At 54.5% G+C, this 21,965-nt stretch overlaps 1 protein-coding gene across 1 annotated transcript in view; it reads right to left on the reverse strand.

The window, feature by feature from the left end:
* Positions 1-326: 326 nt before the first annotated feature.
* LOC131586388 (zinc finger protein 208-like) overlaps positions 327-21,965 on the reverse strand; it is a gene marked incomplete at its 5' end in the record, with an annotated part of 150,206 nt that continues 128,567 nt past the window's right edge. The window contains one exon of the mRNA XM_058853220.1: positions 327-2,058. Coding sequence (XP_058709203.1) covers positions 1,061-2,058 — 998 coding nt within the window. The remainder of the gene's footprint in view (positions 2,059-21,965) is intronic.

Genomic DNA, 21,965 nt, shown 5'->3' on the forward strand with positions numbered 1-21,965 from the left:
GGGGACAAAGAGCCCACACAGGCTTCCCAGAAGCAGAAAAAGGGCAGCAAATATCCCCTGTCCCCCTAAGTCGGAGGGGCACAGACACAAAAGGCCCCACAAAAAGAGCATAAGGAACCAAGGCCACTGCTGGCCCCACAAAGGTGAGGAGGATGGAGAAACTCCCCATCTGTCTTTGTTTTGGAAGACAGGTGTCTGCTAGGGAGGGCAGGGGCCTCCCCTAAAATGAAAATGTAGAACCCCTCCCTCTGAATTAGTATAATTCTGAAATCAAGGGGCTTTCAGGCAGAGATCTGGGGATAGGAATAACAGTTTTTTTCTTTATTAGTATTTATAACCAGGCAAACAAACAACAATAACTACAGCATTAGCAAGAAAACAGAACCAGGGACCCCATGACAGCTTTCTCGGCTGAGACGGGATGGAGGAGAGGCTTTGTTTCACAAACCCCTCGGGCGGGCAGTCCCGGTGCTCCTGCAGGGCTCTAAGGAACACTCAGCTGGAACAGCAGGGATGAGCTGAGATCCTGGGCTGGTGGATGAGGTGGATCAGCAGCACTGCGGCGGTGCCTGGCACTGCCACACGTCCCGGCAGGACAGGGGGTGCGAGGCCACCAACAAAGAGGGAAGAAGGAGAAAAAGCAGCATCTCCGTGTGGGTGATGGTGAAATTCTCTTGTGCCCACCACAACATCTCTGCACCCAAAGTGTCCTTCTCCGAAGCTGAAGAAAGCCTCCCAAACTGTCCCCGCTCTCCTCCTTTCCTGCCCTCCTTCCCTCCCTGGGCCCGGCCAAACTATTTGTCTTTTGTCAAGCACCCACCAAGTACCCACAGTTAGATTGTCCCAGCAACTAATGGGTAAAAATTCCACAGGCAATGCAGAACTAAAAAAAAGGACACCTAACCCCTAACACCTTCCTCTGGCAACAACCTGAGATGGGATTGAATATAACAAAAGGGCCATGGCCAGACCCTCACGTTCTTTGATCCCACATCATGTCATTGCCATAGGCAGGAAAAGGTACAGGTGTCTCCCCAGCATGGATCACAGGGAACATGGATCACCAGGTCTCTGCCAAACTTGAATTTTCCAAGGGGGGATGAAGCTGGAGCAGTGCACAAAGCTCTTCCTGTACTTTGGGGCATTTGCAGAGCTTCCCTGACTGGTGCCGCCGTTGGTGTTGGGTAAAGGTAGATCTCCAGGTGAAGCTCTTCCCACACAGGGAACACTTGTAGGGTGTCTCCCCAGTGTGGAGGCGTTTGTGGGTGTTGAAGCTGGAGCTGTGGCTGAAGCTCTTCCCACACTCAGGACACTCGTAGGGCCTCTCCCCAGTGTGGATGCGCCGGTGCCTAATCAGGTGGGAGTTGTCCTTGAAGCCCTTCCTGCAGTCGGGGCAGCGGAAGGGCCTCTCATCCGTGTGAATCCGCTGGTGCTCGAGAAGATGGGAGCTGCTCCGAAACCTCTTCCCACACTCAGGACACTCGTAGGGACTCTCCCCAGTGTGGATCATCTGGTGGATGGTCAGCTGGGACCTCCGGCTGAAGGTCATCCCACATTCCCCACACTCGTAGGGCTGTTCCCCAGTGTGGATCCTCTGGTGGCAGATCAGGCTGGAGTTCCGGCTGAAGCTCTTCCCACATTCCCCACACTCGTAGGGCCTCTCCCCAGTGTGAATGCGCCGGTGGGTGATGAGGTTGGAGTTTCGCTTGAAGCCCTCCCCACAGTCGGGGCAGCGGAAGGGCCTCTCATCCGTGTGAATCTGCTGGTGCCTGAGGAGAGTGGAGCTCCTCTGAAACCTCTTCCCACACTCACCACACTCGTAGGGCCTCTCCCCAGTGTGGATGCGCTGATGCGTGATGAGTTGGGAGCTCCAGCTGAAGCCCTTCCCACATTGCTCACACTTGTAGGGCCAGTCCCCAGTGTGGATCATCTGGTGGCAGATCAGGCTGTTGCTCTGGCTGAAGCTCTTCCCACACTCCAAGCACTTGTAGGGCTTCTCCCCATCCTGAAGCTGCTCATGGACCACCAGCTCAGAGCCCTGGCTGGATCTCTGGCCGCCTTCCTGGCACAGGGTGGGTCTTTCCTCCTCAGAGCACCCTGGGATGGGTTTGGAGCCCCTCCTCCTGCAGGATCTCCGGGGATTTTCCTCCCCATTGGTTTTCTGCACTGTGGAGCTGCTCAAAATGGCCTCTTCCACGAGGTTCTGCAGTGAGGATTTGTCCTCCCTGGTCTCCATCCTCAGCTCCTTGTCTGGGGGAGGAAGGACAAGGAGAGGATGGGATTTGTCTCCATGCCAGAGGGAAGGGGAAGGAGATCCCCCCAGTGCGTCCCCGGCAGGACGGCGTCGGCAGCGGGGTTGTCCTGCAGCCAGGGGCCATGCTGGGCTGGGAGATGGAGCAGGAGAGAGGGGGAAAGGGGCACTGACTTCCTCCTCACCTACCTGGGTGTCCCGGGGCATCTTCCTCTTCCTCACAGCCTTCCTCTCCATCCAGCCAAGGTTTGGGAATGGGAAATCCTGGTTTGGGGAAATACAAGGGATGAGCACATTGAGTTTGCAGGTCCCTCTGTCCAAGCTCATCTCTAGAAGTCACCTGACATCTGGGGTCCATAAAACCTCCAAAAAACACCAAGATTCAGCCCTGAAAATTCCTCCCAGGAGTTCCCCATCTCTGGTCTCTCCTGTTTGGGGTTCAAGGGTTCCCCCCTGTCCCAGCTGCTGGGAGTCACGCTCGTACTGGGGGTCCTTTGTCTGCTCGGTCCCTGCCATCCCCAGGCTGCTGAGAGTGCCAGGAATCTGAAAAGTTCCCCATTTCCATCTCCCCACTTAGGGATGGTGAGACCCCCCAAAGTCCCCCCAAGTAGGATTTTCCACTCAGCTTTGGAGTTCCACATTCTCCAAACATCTCCCCCCCGCAAAATGAACCCAACCCAGGGACACCCCCAGGATATCCGGGCAAAGCTCCCACTCCCCGATCACCTGTGGGATGGTGGGTGATGATCCCACAGGAGGGGGCAATGAATTTAGGGAGTGCCTGACCTCTTGGTTCCTTCTCCTTTCCCTGATCCTCCTTTGTCCGTCCTCTTCCTCCCTCTCCTCCCCTTCCATCCTTCCTTCTCCTCTTCCTCCCTAACCCCACCTCCTTCTCCTACTCTCCTACCATCCCCTCTCTCTCTCCTTCTTCATCCCTCCTCTTCCATCCCTCCTCCTCCTCCCCCAGGAGCAGTGACACCCTCGGTGCCCCGTTCCCAAACCCCTCACAGCCCACGGCAGGAGCGGGGATGGAGCCGGGACAGGTCGGGATGGGCAGCGCGGGGCTCTCCGCTGCTCCCACCCGCTGGGGACGGGGGGAACCCGGCCCGGGGAAAAGGAGAGGGAAACTGGGAAAATTGGGGGCTGCAGATCCAACCTGGGGCTGGCTGGGGACCCTGGCTGGGGACTGCCAGCCCTTGGGGCTGCTCTGGGGAGATGCGGGAGGGGGGAACACAGAGAGGGCTGGGGGATCCCAGGAGTGGCAGCACTGGCAGGGACTGGTTTGTACTGGGATCATCCTGGCAGTGGCTGAGATTGCACTGGCTGTGTACTGACATCATACTGGGATCATACTGGGATCATACTGGCAGTGAGTAGGAGCCTGCAGGGGGCAACTGAGACCAGGTTGTGAGGAACTGGGAATATGCCCTGCGCTCCCCAGAACCCCGGGATCGCCCCCCATAGGTCCCATAAGTGTTCCCCAAGACCCTTCAGGATCCCCGAGTGCCCCCTCAGCGCCCGTTCGGGACCCCCCAAAGCGTCCCTGGATCCCTGAATGCTCCCGACCCCACAGATTCCCCTTCCAGCCACTGCTGGGAATTCATCTCCCATCATCCCACAACACAGTTCCGCGCCCAAACCTCCTGCCGTGCCCCGCGCCCTAAAGACCCCGGTTACAGCTCCCCAGGTTCCCCCCAAGTGCTCCCGAGCCGTATACATTCGCCCCCAGGACCTGCAGCCACAGCTCGGACACAAAAGTTTTCTCCAAGCGCTTCCCCACACCGCCGAACGCGCCTTCCGAGCCATTTCCGGAACTACAGCTCCCATCATGCTCCGCGGCGCCCATAGAGCGCTATTCCAGCCGGGACTCCATCTCCCGTCATGCCCCGCGCCTCACCGGAATCCATTGGAGCTGCGCCTACAACTCCCGTGATGCTCCGCGGCCCCATTAAACCGTATTATACCGGCGCCTACAACTCCCATCATCCCCCGCGGCCCATAGATTCCCTGTTACAGCCCCCCAAGTGCCCGCCCGGACCCCGAAGGGCCCCCAGATTCCCCTCCCTGACCTCCAAGTGCCCCCCTGGACCCCCAAGTGCTCCCCCGGACCCCGAATTGTCCCACAGAATCCCTAAGTGCCCCTCCAAGTGCCCACCCGGCTCCCCAAGTGTCCTCCAGACCCCCAAATTCTCTCTAAATTCCCTCCCCAGACCCAAAACTGCCCCAGATGTTCCCCAGAAAAGTCCCCGTGGACCCCAAAGTGGCTCCTTTTACCCTGTCTGAGAAAATTATTAAAATATATGATCAAAGGACTAAAAATAGGAGTAATTAGCATAAAGAGGGAGAAATTTTGATCAATTAATTAATGAAGGGAATTGTGTTACTTTGAACCAAGGACCAATAATGGTTTTAGTTGCTAAAAATGGATCAATGCTTTCATATAAATATAAAAGTTAGGTTATAAAAATACAGAAAAATATTATTATAAAAATCAAATATTTATTTTTATAAATTAATTAGTTTTTAATGATAAAGAAAAATTATAAAGATAAATGTTTTCAATGTTTTGGGATGTCAGTCCCAGGTGGGCGATGTCAGACATGCTGAGGCTCGGGGTGAGGAGCAGGTTGTCCAAACAGGGGCAGCTCACAAGGGGCTCATTCTTCTCTGTGACCAGACCTCCTAAGGAGATTTTCAGCATCAAGATCACTTGGGGAATGCTTCTGTCACCTCTTCTCTCAACTAGAAAATAAAAAAATACGCCCTTGATCTAAAAAAAATAAAACAGGGTAGATTTTCAAATCTTCCTCCTCAACAGAACTCCAAACTGACTCCAAGCAGCTGCACAAGCCTTGGACTTGAAGACAGTGGAAGGAAGAGAAAGAGCCCCCGAGGCTTTCTGTATTTTAATGAACCCCAGGGTGGATTTGGGGCTGAGTCCAGGACCCTCAGGCACTGAGAGAAGGTTGAAGGAGCTGCTCAAGGAGTCAGAAGCAAAACTCCAAGTCCCTTGGAGCATCCCTGGGCCCCACTGACTGCCGGCTCCTGGCACACTCAGCCATGGCATGGTCCAGTCTCACGCTGGGACACCTCCTGCACCAAAATTCTACCCTGGCAGGGACTTTTCTTTCTCCTCCCCTATAGGCTGAACCTGCCAAGCTGCACTTTGGGGAGGTTTCCTTCTCTTGCCACTGTCCAGGAAAGCTGTGTCTCCTGCTGTTCACAAACAGAGAAGGGCTGCTGGGGGATGTGGGGGTTGGAGGCTGCCTGGGGTACAGTGACCATGAAATCATCGAGTTTTGAAATATTCTGTGAAAGAAGGAGGGGCATCAACAAAACTCCTACACTGGACTTACAAAGAGCAGACTTCAGCCGATTAAGGACGCAGATTTGGGGAGTACCAAATCAGGTACTGATTTTTTTAAGGGAAACAGCTTTTTAAAACAAAGGATTCCAGGAAGGATGGACACATTTCAAGAAAGAAATCTTGAAGGAGCAGGAGCAGCCTGTCCCTCTGTGACAAAAATTGAGCTGGTGAGGAAAATGATCGGCCTGGCTGGGCAGGGAGCTTTTGGAGGAACTCAGGGAAAAGATGAGGGTGTATCACCTTTGGACGGAGGGACAGGCAACTCAGGAAATGTTTAAGGATGTCATTAGATCATACAGAATGAAAAGCAGAGAGGTGAAAGTTCAATTAGAGCTTAACCTGGCTGCTTCTGTGAAGGATAATAAATATGTGTTTATAAATACATTAATGGCAAAAGGAAGGCTACGGACAACCTCCATTCCTTATTGGGGGGGATATGGTTACCAAAGATGAGGAAAAGGCTGAGGTACTCAACACCTTCTTTGCCCCAGTTTTCAACATCAAGACAGGTTTTCCTCAGGACAAGTGTTCTCCTGAGCTGGTAGATGGGGACAGGGAGCAGAAGAGCCCCCTGTAATCCAGGAGGAAGCAGTCAGAGACCTGCTGAGCCACTCAGATGCTCACAGGTGGATGGGATCAGATGGGATCCATGCTAGGGGGATGAGGGAGCTGGTGGATGAGCTCCCCAAGCTGCTCTCCATCATTTCTCCTCATCAGTCCTGGCTCACTGGGGAGGTCCCAGAGGACTGGAGGTGCCAGTGTGAGCCCATCCCCAAGAAGGGCTGGCAGGAGGCTCTGGGGAACTGCAGGCCTGTCAGCCTGAGCTCGGTGCCTGGTGAGGTTTTGGAACAGATCCCCTTGAGTGCCATCCCACGGCACCTCCAGGATGGCCCAGGGCTCAGACCCAGCCAGCGTGGCTTTAGGAGGGGCAGGTCCTGCCTGACCAACCTGATCTCCTTTTATAACCAGCTGAGCCGCCTGGTGGGTGCGGGAAAGGCTCTGGATGTGTCGAGCTGGACTTCAGCAAGGCCTTGGACACGGAGAGCCACAGCATTCCCTGGAAAAGCTGCAGCCCACGGCTTGGACAGGAGCACTCTTTGCTGGCTGCAGAACTGGCTGGAGGCCGGGCCCAGAGAGTGGTGGGGATGGTGCTGCATCCAGCGGGTGTCCAGTCCCTGGTGGTGTCCCCAGGGATCTGTGCTGGGCCCAGTCCTGGTTAATATCTTCACTGAGGGTCTGGCTGAGGGGGTCGAGTCCAGCACTCACAAATTGCAGATGACACCAAGCTGGCTGCGAGTGGGGATCTGCTGGAGGGCAGGACAAGGAGACACAGCCTTAAGCTGCACCAGGGCAGGTTTAGGCTGGACAATAGGAAGGAGTTCTTCCCATAAAGGCTGATTGGGAATTGGAATGGGCTGGCCAGGGGGGAGGTGGCAGAGTCACTGTCCCTCTCCAGTGGTCTGGGGGAGTGACATCAATCTGTGCTTAATAACTGCATTTGCTTTAAAACAATTGCTTCAAAATTGCTTCCTGTTACACCCTGAATGTCTGTGGTGGTTTTGTATTAGTTGATATTTGGTGAGGAGGGAAGAAGCCACCCATGCAAATGATTTTTCTAGGAGGGAGCTGCCAAGAGCTTCCTCTGTGCTTAGCAAAACCAATAGCTGGCTGGCTCTGAGAATTGACAACCTATGAAACCATTTAGAAGCTGTATCCTCCTGTGTGAAATCCCCATTTTAAAGACAGGCAAGGCCAGGAAAGCTCTCTGCTGTTTCCAGCTGTGAAGAGTTAACTGGGTGCTGGTCAGGCCGGCCCTGCTCCAGCCTGGCCTGCACCGAGCCGGGCTCCGCCAGGCCCCGGGAGCGGCTCTGGGCTGGGCCAGGCCCCTTCACCACGGCCCGCGCGGCCCCAGCGGCTGCCGGGCACAGGGAGGGGAAGCCATCGGCCCGCAGCTGGAATTGAAGGGAGCAGGGGCCTGGGACCAGCCATGGGGGCAGAACAGCCACGACTGTTCTGGCTGGACCCCTGAGATCTTGGCACAGCCCCAGCACTGCCTGAAATCCATCACTGTGACTGCTTCGGCCACTGCCCGGCAGAAACCATCATGAGCATCTGCAGGTCTGGGTGAGATATTAACTCTTTCTGTGCACAGATGAGACCTGCAGACCTCGATCCTCCCCTTGGGTGAGAGAAAAGGACAGAGTGGGAGACTAATGCCACAAGTATGGTAGGCTACACTTGTCTTCATATGTCATTGAATTAGAGAAAAACTCTCTCCAGGGCAAATTATGCAACACTTTGCCTCACAATCCATCAACCTTAATTAAAGTGAGAGGTAGGTCTTAATTACAATCCAATTAGAGCAAATCAACATTGTGTGAATGGCAAGAAGAATTTGCTTGTCAACAGATGAATATGTCCCACTCAAGAATGAACAAAATCTGCCTTTACTTGGAAGAAGGTAGACATGGAGCAATGCAGTATTTGGGTTTTATCCAGTGATAAATGGGACAAGAAGCTGTAACAACTCATCTGTTTTGCAGAACACAAGTACTGATACAGCCAATAGTGCACCCACATTGAAGGGATCTTCAGGACATTCCTTTATTTTTTAGCAAGGAATGGGCAGCAAAATGCTGGCATTTATCTGAACTGGAAGCCATGTTCCTCTCCTGTTTCTCCTTGAGCACACTGTTCTCTGCAGACTTCACTGTGCAGCCCATCAATCCTCTCTTGGCCAACAGCTAAATGGCACAACTACCAAAACACAGGTGCCAGCATCATCACCCCAGCATTATTCCAGCACTGCTCTGCTGGTGCACAGCAGCACAGAATGGCTTGGCTTGGAAGGGACATTTAAAGGCCATCTAGTGCAGTGAGCATGGACAACTTTAGATCAGGTTGCTCAGAGCATGAGCTTGAATGTCAGCAGGGATGGATGCCCACCTCTCTGGGCAACCTGTATCAGGGTTTCAAAACCCCCAGTGTAAAAAATGTGAGTTTCTTTCTTATATCTAGTCTGAGGCTATTGTCTTTTAGATTGATAACATTCCCCCTCAGTCTTGTCACAACAGGCCCTACTAAAAATTCTGTCCTGTCTTTTTTACAAGCCCCCTTAAAGTACTGAAAAGTAGCAATCAGGTCTCTGTGGAGCCTTCTCTCTTCCAGGCTGAACACCCCCAGCTATCCCAGCCTGTCTCCAAAGCAGAGGGGATCCAGCCCTCAGAGAATTTTGTCCCTCCTCTGGACCAGCTCCAACAGGACCATGTCCTTCCTGTGCTGGGCACCCAGAGGTGGATGCAGTACTCCAGGTGGGCTCACACCAGAGCAGAGGGGTGGTGGAATCACCTCCTTCAAGCTGCTGGGCACCCTCCTTTGGAGGCACATGGCTGGCTCATGTTCAGCCTCTCACCTTGCAGCAGCCACAAGTCCTTCTCAGCAGGGCTGCTCTCCATCCCTTCATCCCCCAGCCTGTGAGATCAGCTGGGCTGGGACCCTGTCATAGCCCTTGGACAGAGCTGCAGGGCAGGATGAGCTCCCTAGTGAAGAAGGCAGATCCCACTCCCCACACAATTCCACCCTGGCCATGAGGTCACAGCAGCCTGTGGGGTGACAGCAGGCTGAGGTGACAGCAGGCTCTGAGGTCACAGAGGTCCCAGAGCCCCGTGGTTGCACAGCACCACAAGGACCGAGCAGTCAGTCCTTGACCACGACTGTTGCGGCAGCAGCGGCGGCGGCAGCAGCGGTGCTGACATTGGGACAGCGGTGTCAGGACAGTGGTGGCAGCAAGAGCTGCAGGACTGGCAGTGGGCAAGGCACCATGGCCTTTGCTCTGCGCCTCCTCCTCCTGCTCCTCCTGGCAGTGGCCCTGCCTGACAGGGCTGCCCAGGCTGCTCCGTGGCGAGCAGGGCGAGCAGGTGAGCCGGCGGCCTCGGTCCCCTTTCCCGGGACAGCGCTCCCTTCTCCCTGTGAAGCTTTGGGGATGGTTTTCCCCGGGGCTTTAGGGAGGGTTTACTCTATGGGAGGGACAGAGGCCTCAGGGGCCCTGGGCTGGTGCTGTTGCCCCTCCAGGGATGTTGCACGGGGCCTGCAAAGAGGATGGAGAGTGACCAGAGCCAGCCCAGTGCTTTCCTCAGGCCCCTCTGCAGCTTTGGCCATGTCCATTGACATCTGGCTCTCACGGCCTTACCCGACCCCCTTGCAGTGCCCAGTTCCCTAAGGCAGAAAGGGATCCCAGCACACCATGGAATGGTTTTGATCTGTGCTCCCTTCTAGGTTGGGATCGTGACATGGAGCATCTGAAAGCCCTGGCACATAATGGTTTGAGATCCATGGAGAATGCTGGAGGCAAGTCCTCAATGTCCATTTTTCCACAGAATTATCAGTGTGAGTGTGGGAAGAGCTCACTCTCATGCCATTTCCCTTAAGAGTCTGAAGGTTGATGGATTCTGGAAACCTTGCCCCTCTCCCTTCTGCAGCCCTGAGTGATCCCACAGCATCGCTGTCAGTGGGAGGAAGGAGCATTTAGCTGTCAATCTTCTGCCCACGTGCAATGCCAGTGTCTCCTTCTGTGTGCTCTGTGCAGCCACAGAGAAGAGCAGAGAGGGAAGGGGCCGGGCCCAGGGCTGTGCCCCGGGGCTGTGCCTTGCACAGTTCCTTTGCCAGCCCCAGGGAGCCTGAGGATCTCCTACAGAGTCATGGGAGCTGCTCTGTCCTGCTTTTCTTTGCAGCCAAGCTTCTTGGTGAAGGTGATCTGGCTTCCCAACCCACACCCAGGACTGAGGCTCTGGAAGATGGTGAGGGTAGGTGAAGGCCTTTCCCCCTGGGAGCGCTGCCAGCTCAGAGCCCAAAGCTCGGCCAGGGCGGCATCGCTGCAGGTGCCAGGACAGAGCTGTGCACGTGTGTCGTTCTAATTGGGAACGGCAGAAAGAACGACACGGACTCTCAAGGGAGTCAGAACAGGAGAGAATCTCTAGCTTATTGTTACAGACATGTTATATAGACTTGTTCGTCGAAAGTACAGAAAGGAAACTCTTATTGGTTAGTATAGTGCTACATTACCATCATTGGTCAGTGGGGTTCACCACCCCCTGACTTTCTCCTGCAAGGAAAACACGGGAATCAGACAAACAGCACCTGCAGGCTGTTTTCTGTCTTTGAGGATTGTTTTGAATCCTCTCATGAATTTCCCAGGCTAGCTTCTCAGGCAGGTCTGGCAGGCCATGGGGCCTGCAGCTTGCTCTAAAGCTAGCCTCCACAATTCACCCTTTCGGTTTAGGAAAAAATAAAAAAATGTACAGTGTTTGTAACATCCTGCTGGGCCCTTGCAGGAGGGAGAACAAACACGGCACAAGTGGTTTCTTTTACTAGATATTGGAATGGATATTAATTTGGAATTTTGGTTTATGATGATGTTTAAAGATTGTTTTCCTTGCAAGGATTTGACGGTTGAGTCAAATATCCTTAACTCAGTGAATTAATACAAAACATTGTTAGTTTGTTCAAACTGACAGTCTAACTTGTCAATATAGTAGTTTAAAAGAACACTAAAGTGGTCAGGACTTTGGTGGGGTTCACCCCCTGCAAGGCGGGGGGGAACGCGTGCTGGCCGGGGCACTGCTCGAGCCCCGGCACCGACTCGCGGGGCGGCTCGGGTTAACCTGGCAGCACAAGGCTGGCAGAACCCGGCCCGGCGCCTGTAGCACGGTCAGTGCGCGCGCGGGCCGCGCTGACGGGCGCGGGGGGGGGAGCGAAGTTCACTCCCCGTCCTCCCCGCCGCTTCCCCGCTGGAGCGCGGGCGAGCGCGGGGCAGCGGGGGTGTTGTGCAGGTCCCGCGGCTCCGCGCCGACCCTCGCGGCTCGCTCCGCGCGGGGCGCGCACGCGCGGGGGGAGCAGGGGCGTCCGCGCGGGTTCCGCGGTCTCGCGCCGCTTTCGGCGGTACAGAAGAAAGGAGCTCACAGGGCGCGCGCGCGGGCGAAAGGGGTGCTTGGGCTCTCCCCCCCCCTCCTCCCCCGCCGCTTCTTGGGGGGGGGGGGGGGGGGGGGGAATGCTCGCCACGGCCCCGGCCCTGGCTCCAGATCCGGGCTTCGGCTCGGCTTTTACGGGGTTTTTGCAGCCGGCCGGAGCCAGAGGGCCCGGCTGGCCACCCGGCCCGCGGCCGGTGGCGGCGGGCGGCGTCCTGAGTTAGCTTTTTTTTCCTTCTTTTCCACCTTTTCTCTCGTTTTTTTCTTGCCGCTGCTGCTGCCGCTGTGGGGACTCGGGGCACCGGCGGAGGCTCCACGGCGGCCGCTGGCAGCAGTGCTCGCAGCGCTGGTCCTGGAGGGGCCGGCGGAGGCTCCGCGGAGGGCGCAGGCAAAGGCGGCCCTCGCTGCGCTGGCGATGTCGGCGCCTGGGGGTGCGGTGAAGGCAGAGCTGCGCGATTTCTGCTCTTTTGTTGTTTTTCTGCTGGTAAAACTTGCGCGCCGAGCTCCGCGGATGGCGGGCGCTCAAATTTTTCTGGAGAGGGAGATCTCTGGCTCACGGATTGCTCCTGCCCGCTGCTAAAGTTCTCTAAGGGTCCGGGCAGAGCTGAAGGACCGCCACACAGCTCGGCTTCACTGTTTTTAGGCTGGCACTGTTCCAGTGCCTTAAAAATCACTCCCCAAGTTGCTGCTAAGCTGCACGCACTGGTATCTCCCACAGCCAGCCTAGTCCACAGGTGGTCCCCTACTGACCACCAAATCTCAAGGTTAAACACATCATTCACAGTCACAGCAAACTCCTGCGCTTTCACCCAGTGGAACAAAGCGCGTATATCTTCTTCAGGAATACAGAGTCCCATGCTCAGCAAGGCGTCTTGCCATGCAAAGCTGACAAGTTGCTCGTCAGCTAAATCACAGTTCTCCATTATGAAAACTTTTTTTATCTTGGCGGCTCTGCGAATGCAATTATGCAAACGCTATCGGCTTGGACCTGGGACTTCAAGCTCTGCTTCACCAAGATAGGCCGTTCCAAGCCCGCTCTCCGGCAGGCTCCACTATCCCGTTGGTTAGAAACCAGCTTCCTCTTGGAAAGCCCGGGAGAATTCCACTTTCCCCTCTAGGGGGAAGGGCTGGCGTTTTTCCCGCTCGCTGCTTACCCTCAGGGGATTAGCAGATGTCTTCACGTAGGTTGCTTTTTGACCTCGGGGGTCGGCTGCACATCACGTCGGGTTACCAGACCTCGGAGGGTCGGTTCATCATCACGCGGGGTCACCAGATGTCGTTCTAATTGGGAACGGCAGAAAGAATGACACGGACTCTCAAAGGAGTCAGAACAGGAGAGAATCTCCCAGTTTATTGCTACAGCCATGTTATATAGACTTGTTCGTCGAAAGTACAGAAAGGAAACTCTTATTGGTTAGTATAGTGCTACATTACCATCATTGGTCAGTGGGGTTCACCACCCCCTGACTTTCTCCTGCAAGGAAAACATGGGAATCAGACAAACAGCACCTGCAGGCTGTTTTCTGTCTTTGAGGATTGTTTTGAATCCTCCCATGAATTTCCCAGGCTAGCTTCTCAGGCAGGGCTGGCAGGCCATGGGGCCTGCAGCTTGCTCCAAAGCTAGCCTCCATACACGTGTGTGCCCTCGCTCTGCGTGATCCCCTCACTGCTCCTGCGGCTCAGTGCTGCCTGTGCAGATCAGCAGAGATGACAGAAGCTTCTGTGGCTGTTGAGTTACAGGTGTGTCTGCAGGGAGGACTTTCCCAGCTCCTGGGCTGGATGCTGCACGCAAGCCCAGCTCCCATCAGAGAGGTGAGTATTTTGTCCTTGCTGATCCCACAGGCTGAACCCTGATTTTGTAGGATCCATTCCTGGGAAATGGATATGTATTTTTTTATAAGGTCCTCCAAGAGGAAAGAACAAAGGTCCAGGACAGTGGAAACCCCATGAGCCATCCAATACCATGCAGCAAATGCTGAAGGAAATGCTGCAGGGAGGACAAGGTGGGTCATGTCCCTCAGCCTTCTCCTGAGACTCAGCAGCCGGGGGCTTTCTTTGCACATCTGGACACACTGTGCCCGGCACAGCAGGAAGCAGATCCATGGCAGCCTCACTGCCCCGCTGCTGCTTTCATGCCCTGCAGAGCTCTTTCCCAGCCTGGCCTGGCTGCAGCTTTTCCCCAGCCCCTGCAGGAAGGCATTTGGCATCAGCTGACAGGGAGCCCAAACTGCAGCTGCAAGGCCATGCACACCCTGACATCCCCTGAAATTTCCTGGTCTTGGGGTAGATCAGGTGTATGGGCTGTTTGGAGGAGGGAGGGCTCTGGCCAATCCCATAAGTTTATATGATTTCCTAATCCTTATCCATGACCTCGACTAGTATCGCCTCATGATGATACCACTTCCCTGAAAGGGGAATGGTTCCATCCGATCCAGCTGTGGCTCTTCCTTTCTCCAGATATGAACCCAAAGGCTGTGCTGAAGGCAGCGTTTCCCGGAGGAAGCAGTGGCTCATGGGCAGCCTCTGCTGCAGGAAGGGAGGCCATGCCAGGCACAGTCCCAGGAGGTAATTGCTGTGCCTCTGGGCCTGAGCCCTGCTGAGGCTTGAGCTGTACATCTCTGCTGCTTGGCAGTGCCTGCCTTTCAGGGATTTTGCACAGAGCATGGAAAAGGTGTTGAGAGTGTCCAGAGCCAGCCCAGAGCTCTCCTCAGGCCCCTCTGCAGTTTTGGCCATGTCCATTGACATCTGGCTCTCATGGTCTTCCCCCAACCCCCTTGCAGTGTCCAGTTCCCTAAGGCAGAAGGGGATCCCAGCACACCATGGAATGGTTTTGATCTGTGCTCCCTTCTAGATTGGGATCATGACATGGAGCATCTGAAAGCCCTGGCACATAATGGTTTGAGATCCATGGAGAATGCTGGAGGCAAGTCCTCAATGTCCATTTTTCCACAGAATTATCAGTGTGAGTGTGGGAAGAGCTCACTCTCATGCCATTTCCCTTAAGAGTCTGAAGGTTGATGGATTCTGGAAACCTTGCCCCTCTCCCTTCTGCAGCCCTGAGTGATCCCACAGCATTGCTGTCAGTGGGAGGAAGGAGCATTTAGCTGTCAATCTTCTTCCCATGTGCAATTCCAGTGTCTCCTTCTGTGTGCTCTGTGCAGCCACGGAGAAGAGCAGAGAGGGAAGGGCCGGGCCCAGGGCTGTGCCCCAGGGCTGTGCCTTGCACAGTTCCTTTGCCAGCCCCAGGGAGCCTGGGGTGCTCCCGTTGCTGCTGCCAAGCCCTGGCCCTGCCTGGGGCTCAGTTCAGAGCTGCTGGCAGCTCCAGGGAGTCCTTTCTCCCCTGACTGCCATGCAAGGGGCTCCTTCCATCCCAGTGTGGGGCCACTGCAGGCACGTGGTCCCCTGCTCCTGCTCCTGAGTGGAAGGCAGAGATGAGGGAGTGCCTTGGACAGCACCAGTCACCCACGTGTACTCACTGCCACTCTGGACTGAAGGAGAAATGGAACTACTTTCCATTAAGGTCCTCCTAGATGGAAGAACCAAGACATAGAAGACCAGAAATCCCTGGAGGCATCCCAACTTCTGGATAAGATGCTGAGTGATCTGGAGAGACGCCGTGGTGGGTTCATGTCCCTCATCCTTCTCCTGAGACTCAGCAGCCAGGGGCTTTCTCTGCACATCTGGACACACCATGCCCGGCACAGCAGGAAGAGATCCATGTCAGCCTCTCTGCCCTGCTGCTGCTTTCATGCCTTGCAGGGCTGTTTGCCAGCCTGGCCTGGCTGCAGCTTCTCCCCAGCCTCTGCAGGAAGGCATTTGGCATCAGCTGACAGGGAGCCCAAACTGAAGCAGGGGTCATAAACAGCCTGAGATCCCCTGCAATTTCCCACTCTTGGGCTAGATTGGGTGTAGGGGCTGTTTGGTGGAGGGAGGGCCCTGGCCCAGCCCCAATAACCTGGGTGTTTTCCTTGCCCTTATCCATGATTTGACAAGTATTGCCTCCTGAAGATACCACCTCACCTAATGGCAAACAGTTCTATCTTACCCAGCTGTCCCTTTTCCTTTCTCAAGTGCTGGAGCAAATGTCTGTGCAGACAATGGCTAGAGGAAGCAATGGCTCTGTGCCAGCTCCTGATGCAGGAAAGGAGGAGATGCCAGGCCCAGGCACAGGAGGTAATTGCTGCCCTGGGCTCAGCCCTCGGTGGGGCTGTGTGCCAGCAACTCTTCCCGCAGGGCCTGCCCTTGCATGGCCCGTCAGAAGCCAAAGCTGGAGGCACCTCAGCTTCCAGGCCTCTGGAGCTCATTCCCAGCCCCTGGGAAATGGGACTCGTGCACCAATGTCCATCCCACTTCAGCTGCTCCCAGAGCTGGCCCTAAGCATCCAGAGGCCCAAGGCACAGGAGCAGCCCCGAGCAGGAGCCCTGCCACGAGCCCAGGGCCACGGCCAGCCCTGGCTCCCAACTGGGCAGGGGCTGCACTGGCCCCTGACAGGGTCTGGCTCTGTCCCCTTGGGCTGGGGGAGCTGTCACGGAGCAGGGAGGGTCAGGGGTGGCAGTGGCTGCTCAGGGATGGGTTTGGCCCCTGTCCCTGGAAGGAGCCACTGCCCAAGCAGTGCTGTACTGTCCCTGGGCTCTGCTTCCGGCTTTCTGGGCTTTGTTTGGTGGCACAGCCTGTGCCAAGGGATGGCAAGGTGCCTGCAGGCCCCAGCTCTGGGGGAAACAGAGAACGTCCTGGCCATATCCAGCGTGCTGCCAGCTCAGCAGTGGAGCACAGCACAGGCTCACGCTGCCCATTGCTCCCACAGAAGCGCTTGGCAAGTCAAATATAAATGCTGAGAATTCACCAAGCACCCCAAGAGTGTTCTGCCCGCAGGATGTGCGCAAGTCCTGCATGATAGGCACAGTAGTGATACTGTTCACAGTGCCACTTTCCATAGTCCTCTGCTGTGTTGGATGCCGGTGGTGGTGTAAGGACATGAAACAGTAAGTTGTTGTTCATCCCCACCCTCCAGCTTCTTGAAAGGCTGCTCATAGTCAGGAAACATTCCCAGTGAGGCTGCTGTGCACTTGTGGGTTGTCCTTGGTTGCCCAAATAACTCTGCTGAGAGTTCTGCTGCTGCCCAGGCCTTTCATTGGCCTCTTAATTGCTGGGCCTTGTCCTGGGGAGCCCGCTGGGGCTGCAGCCAGTGCTGGCTGCCACTGAGGCTGCCTGGCCAAGAGCAGCCCCAGGAGCAGCGGGCAGAGGCAAAGCAAGGTGGGCAGGAGAAAGAGCGGGGACGAGATTGCCCTTGAAAGGCAGAGGTGCTCTGGGGCCTGCTCCTGGCCAGGGACCCTGCCCAGAGCCATCCCCTGCTCTCCAGGGCCTTGAGGGGCAGCTGTCCAGCTGGGCCAAGCTGTGCCAGCAGCTCCAGCCGTGCTGGGGAGCCTTGGCTGCTCTGGGCCCTGCTGTGCAGGAGGGTCCCTGAGTGCCAGCAGCAGCTGGGGGCCTCAGCCACCTCCTCTCTCAACAGGAGTGCCTCTGCAGCTTCAGAAGTCTGGCAAAATACTTCATTCACTGAGAAGCTGCATCTGTTATCCTCGCTCTTCACATCTGTCCCCATGTGCCAAGCTGCATCTGCATCCCTATCTTGAGGGCATCCCAAGACCCACACCTCTCAATCGAGACCCTCTGCCCCTGAGCCCCCTGGCCCTGGTCCCTGGCCAGGACTGAAATTGGGCAGCCCCTGTGCACCAGAGCAGGGGTTGGCCCATGTTTTTTGTTCCAATAAAGAGATGGAGCTCTCACCCCAGTGTCTGGCTGGTACCACCAGCAGAGCCCACACAGCACCAGCCCTGGCTGAGCTCCATGTCCAGGAGCAGGCAGGGCTGACCATGGTGTGGGCAGGCAGGAGCCAGGCAGGGGCTGCCGTGACCAGTGTTGGGGCACTGAGGGGCTGGGGGAGCCCATGCTGAGCGTCCATGGGCTGTGAGGGCACATTTCCTTCAGTGGCATCACCTGGGCCTGCACCTCATGAGGCACACAGGGAAAATTTGGGCTCTCTCCTAAGGTGTGCAGGGATCCCCCATGAGGAGTGCAATGGGGTTAAATTGAGAGGGTTTTTTACTCTTCTCAGCACAGTAAAGGGGACACTCTTGGCCGAGTTTTGCAAAGCTGGGAGGAAGCCTCTTGTGAGCCCTTGGGCCTGGCCTGTGGGCACAGCGGGCAGGTGGAGCCCATCCCTTGAGGCCAGTCCGGGCTGCTCGGGCCGGGCTGGGCTGGGCCAGGTGAGCCGGGCCATTCTCTGGGGCACAGGAGGCACCCGGGGCTGTAACTGAGGCTGTGGCTTCTCAGCCTGAAGGGAGGCTGGCTCTACTGGTTCAGAGAGCACAGCTCAGATCCCAATTACCTTTGTAAAGCTGCTGGGGAAGTGTTGAGGGCAGAGAGTTCCAACCCTTCTCACTGGGAAGCTGGGCTGATGCTGTGGGTTTTTTTAATATTTTGCCCTCTAAATTTGTGTCCTGGCAGAAAGTTAAGTTTGCTTGATCTCAGTCAGCCCCTTTTCTGCTTGGTGCTATTATAAATGAAATTAAAATAAGACAACAAGAGCTATTAGGTTAACAGCAAATTAATAACAAGGGAAAAAAAAGATACAATTTAGTGAATTGAATAGAAGGATACAATTTAATAAAAGAATACTATTTAGTGGCCTGAATAGCAATTTGGTATAAAAGGAAAACAATTTAGTAAAAGAGTACAATTTAGTGAATAACTTCAGATACATAGATATATATTTGTGAATATAATTTGCCAGTAATTATGATTAAAGTATAAGCAAAACTGACCAGGGTACAGGGAGGGCTTCTCACCCCGCCTCACATACCAAAACAAAGTAATTCAAACTAAAATTATATACTGTATGCTTATACCTATTCATTAATGTTTCCCATAAGTCTCCTCCTATTTCCAATTCATTGATTTAATATCACTATTCTTCATGGCACATGCTTCACTTGTTGCTAGGGGGTCTTCTGTCTTGTTTTGGTGGTTTTTTGGACGAAGGCTTACACTCATCCTCGTTGTCCTCTGGATAACCTTACAGGCTGTGCGTGTGTACTAAGCGTTGTGTTATGTAAGTAAGCATTGTACTCCACTAATTAGTCTTATATTTTATAATTTTCAGGCCCTATGCCTAAAGTCATTCCAACTTCATCCATCTCAAGGTCAATTTTGTCTTAGGGCATTTCTTATCTCAAAACTACATCCTGTACCTTAATTTTAACATGTAACATCTGTAGAGGGCTACATCTGCCTTGTAACACCAATTCCCTTGATTGCTCCTAATAATAACTTTCCAAATAGTTACAATTCAGTTAGCACAAATCATTTCCATTTATTACAGGAGGGTGTGAAAACAGGAGCATTGTTTGGTGTGGCCTCCTCTCTGCCTTTCACACCTTTCAGTGCTTTGACCCAGCCAAGAGCTTTCTCCAAGAGTGCAATGAAGCAGCTGTTCCTGCTCCCAGCTCTGGCTTTTCCCAGTCTCTGACCCTGACTGGTTTTGTCCCTCTTGCTGTGCCCTCTGTTCCCCCAGGGGGCTGCCCCAGGCTGAGGGATCAGATCCAGGCACTGCTGCTGCTCCCTGGGGACCAGCCCCAGTTTGGTTGTTGCTGTCAGTGCCAGCAGAAGCGGTGGCTGGAGCAGCGGGTGCTGACAGTGCCCCAAGGCCCGGGGCTGGAGGGGTCCCTGGGCTGGGGCTGGGAGGGAGCTGCCCCTTGTTCTCCCTCTGCCTCACGCAGAGCTGGGCCAGGCACAAGTGGGGCAGCAGAGCCAACAGGGAGCCTGCGAGTCTCTTCCAGCCGTGCCTGCTCAGAGTTTGGCCTTGGAGCTTCAGGTGGGCAAAGGCAGCTGCTCTGCTCCCTCTGCGTGTCCCTGTGTTCAGCAGTGCTGCTCCATCAGTCTGTGCCCAGCAACGGGGAAAAGCCTCAGCCCTGCAGGGCCAGGAGCTGCCGGGCTCTGCCTGAGCAGCTCAGCCAGCGGGAAGGGAGCTGCTCCACACGGGAACCAGGAGCAAAGGACGTGCCTTTTCTAGGACATGCTTTTTGTAAAAAAAACCCCAAATAAACAAAAACAAAAAAACAAAACAAAAAAGAAAACATGAAAAAATATGAAAGATAAAAATTACCTCCAAATGTGTAGTGAAAAATGATCTATAACTCTGGAGTAAGAAAGAGGTAACCAATATTTTGAAAAAGAGAACTCAGCTTTGATTTTAGTTACTCAGTTTGTACACATGCTAGTGGAAAGGATCCATTAGCTGCCTTCCTTTACAGATTTGATGGATGTTTTCCAATATTAAGATATTTTACACTGTAGTTAAAGAACAGGAAATTGAAATACATGTTCTTCATGACTGTGTCTTGAGTGTAAAAATTTTGCAGTTTGAAACTTGGACCTAAAGTGTTGCAAATAAAAGTGATAAATCCCAATGGACTGAGTGAATGCAGCTTTTCCTATGGGATGTGCAGCACTCCAAGGACTTCCTCAGTGGGGCTGTGGGTGCTTGGAGCTTTGTCCTGTGCCACTCCGGGATGTCATGAGATGGGACTTCACCTGCCACCAGCCCAGGTCACGCTCTGCCACCCCAGCTCCTTGGACCTTGTGTCCCCAAAGAAGACACAAGGTGTTTCTGCTGCTCCACCTTTGCACAGATCCACAGAGAGCTGGGATTATCCCAAGTCTCGTGTCTCCATTGTGCCATATTCCTAAAGTACCAGCAGCCCATCCTGACGAATATGGTGAGTTATGTGGATGGTTGTCTGCTCCCTTTCCTGCCTAGAAATCCTGAAACTGCTTCTAAATGCTGTTCCCTATAGCTCTTGGACACCTACTCCCACAGAGCTGGGAAAAAAATGCCCTGGCCATGGCTTACAAGGTGAGTTATGCCAAAGTTAGAGCTCTATGGGAAATCTCTATCCATCCCTATCCTTTTTATATATCTGTATGTGGGGGTGTGCATGGATGTGTCTTGTATGGAAAGGAAGGAGTGTGCAAACAACGTGACTGACACTTTCACTCTCTGTGTTCATTCCATACTCATGGGTACAAAGATATTATGGAAACCTTTGCAAGGACAGACCTTCTGTCCATGGATACAGAGACATCCAAGAGCCCCTGGCACAGACAGACCCTTCTGTCCATGGATACAGAGACATCCAAGAGCCCCTGGCACAGACAGACCCTTCTGTCCATGGATACAGAGACATCCAAGAGCCCCTGGCACAGACAGACATTGCTGCTCTTCAGCCACTGACAGGATGAGGCCCTGAGACTGGGGCTTGGCCTTCCTCGTGGAGAGGGGCATCAAGGAAGGCTGCAGTGTGATGGAGACTGTGATGGGCTGGGAACTCACTGGGGGAAAGGAGGGAGCAGTTGTGAAGTAAAAGGCAGGTGGGGGACAGAACTCCTTCAGAGAATAGAACTGTTCTGAGCTACAGCTTGAGCAAGATGAAAAATGTCATTTGGGGTCATCCCAGATTGATTTCATTTCAGAAGTTATGGAACAAGTTTAATTTTTGGGGGGTGTCATGTTTTCCCTTGGAGGTGGACACTCTGCAGACTTGAGCTGCATTGCCAAAATGCTCCAGTCTCTGCTGCAGGTCACACCGTTTCTTCTTTGGCTGATCCCGGCGCAGTGCTGAGCCCAGCAGAGCCCTGGCAGAGCCCAGAGCAGCCTCAGCATCCGCAGAGCCCGGCTGCAAGGAGAGAAAGCAGAAACCGCCCGTCAGCTGAAGGCTCCTGTCCCCTTGTCCCAGCCAGCCGCGGTGCCCAGGCCATGCTGGCCGTGCTCAGAGCTGGGCCCAAAGCTGCCCATCACTGCTGCCTTTGGGAGCAGAGCAGGAGGGCAGGACATGTGCCCAGCCTGCAGCCAGCCACGGCAGATCCAGCCCCTCAGCAGCTGCCCAGAGCGGGATGCTCCTGTGCCCGCTGCCATCTCCCAAAAGCTCTTGTCCCACCCATGCCAAGGAGATGAGGACCCACCTCACACCATCCGCTGCCAGAAGAAAAGCTGGTCCCAAACGATGTCCTCAGTCTTCTCCAAGGGCACGGCCCATCCACGCCACAGCTGGTCCCAAGCACTTCCTGATCCAGACTGGACCCCACCTAGAACGCTTCCTTTAGAAAAACAAACAACAAATTAATGAAAATAGATTACAGACAGAAAGGGGAAACAAGAAAAATGGTAAAAAATCTTATCTCTGTCAGGAGGTTGAGCAAGGCCCAACCCCTACATTCTGGGGAAAAACCCACCCATGGGTGAGGGAAGCCCATGCTTTCTCCCTTTCCCCCTGCACTGTCCCCCAAAATCATGGTGATCCCAAAGCAAAGCAGGGGAGTGGAGCAGCCC

Source organism: Poecile atricapillus, chromosome 19, assembly GCF_030490865.1.
Source record: "Poecile atricapillus isolate bPoeAtr1 chromosome 19, bPoeAtr1.hap1, whole genome shotgun sequence".
NCBI lineage: Eukaryota > Metazoa > Chordata > Aves > Passeriformes > Paridae > Poecile > Poecile atricapillus.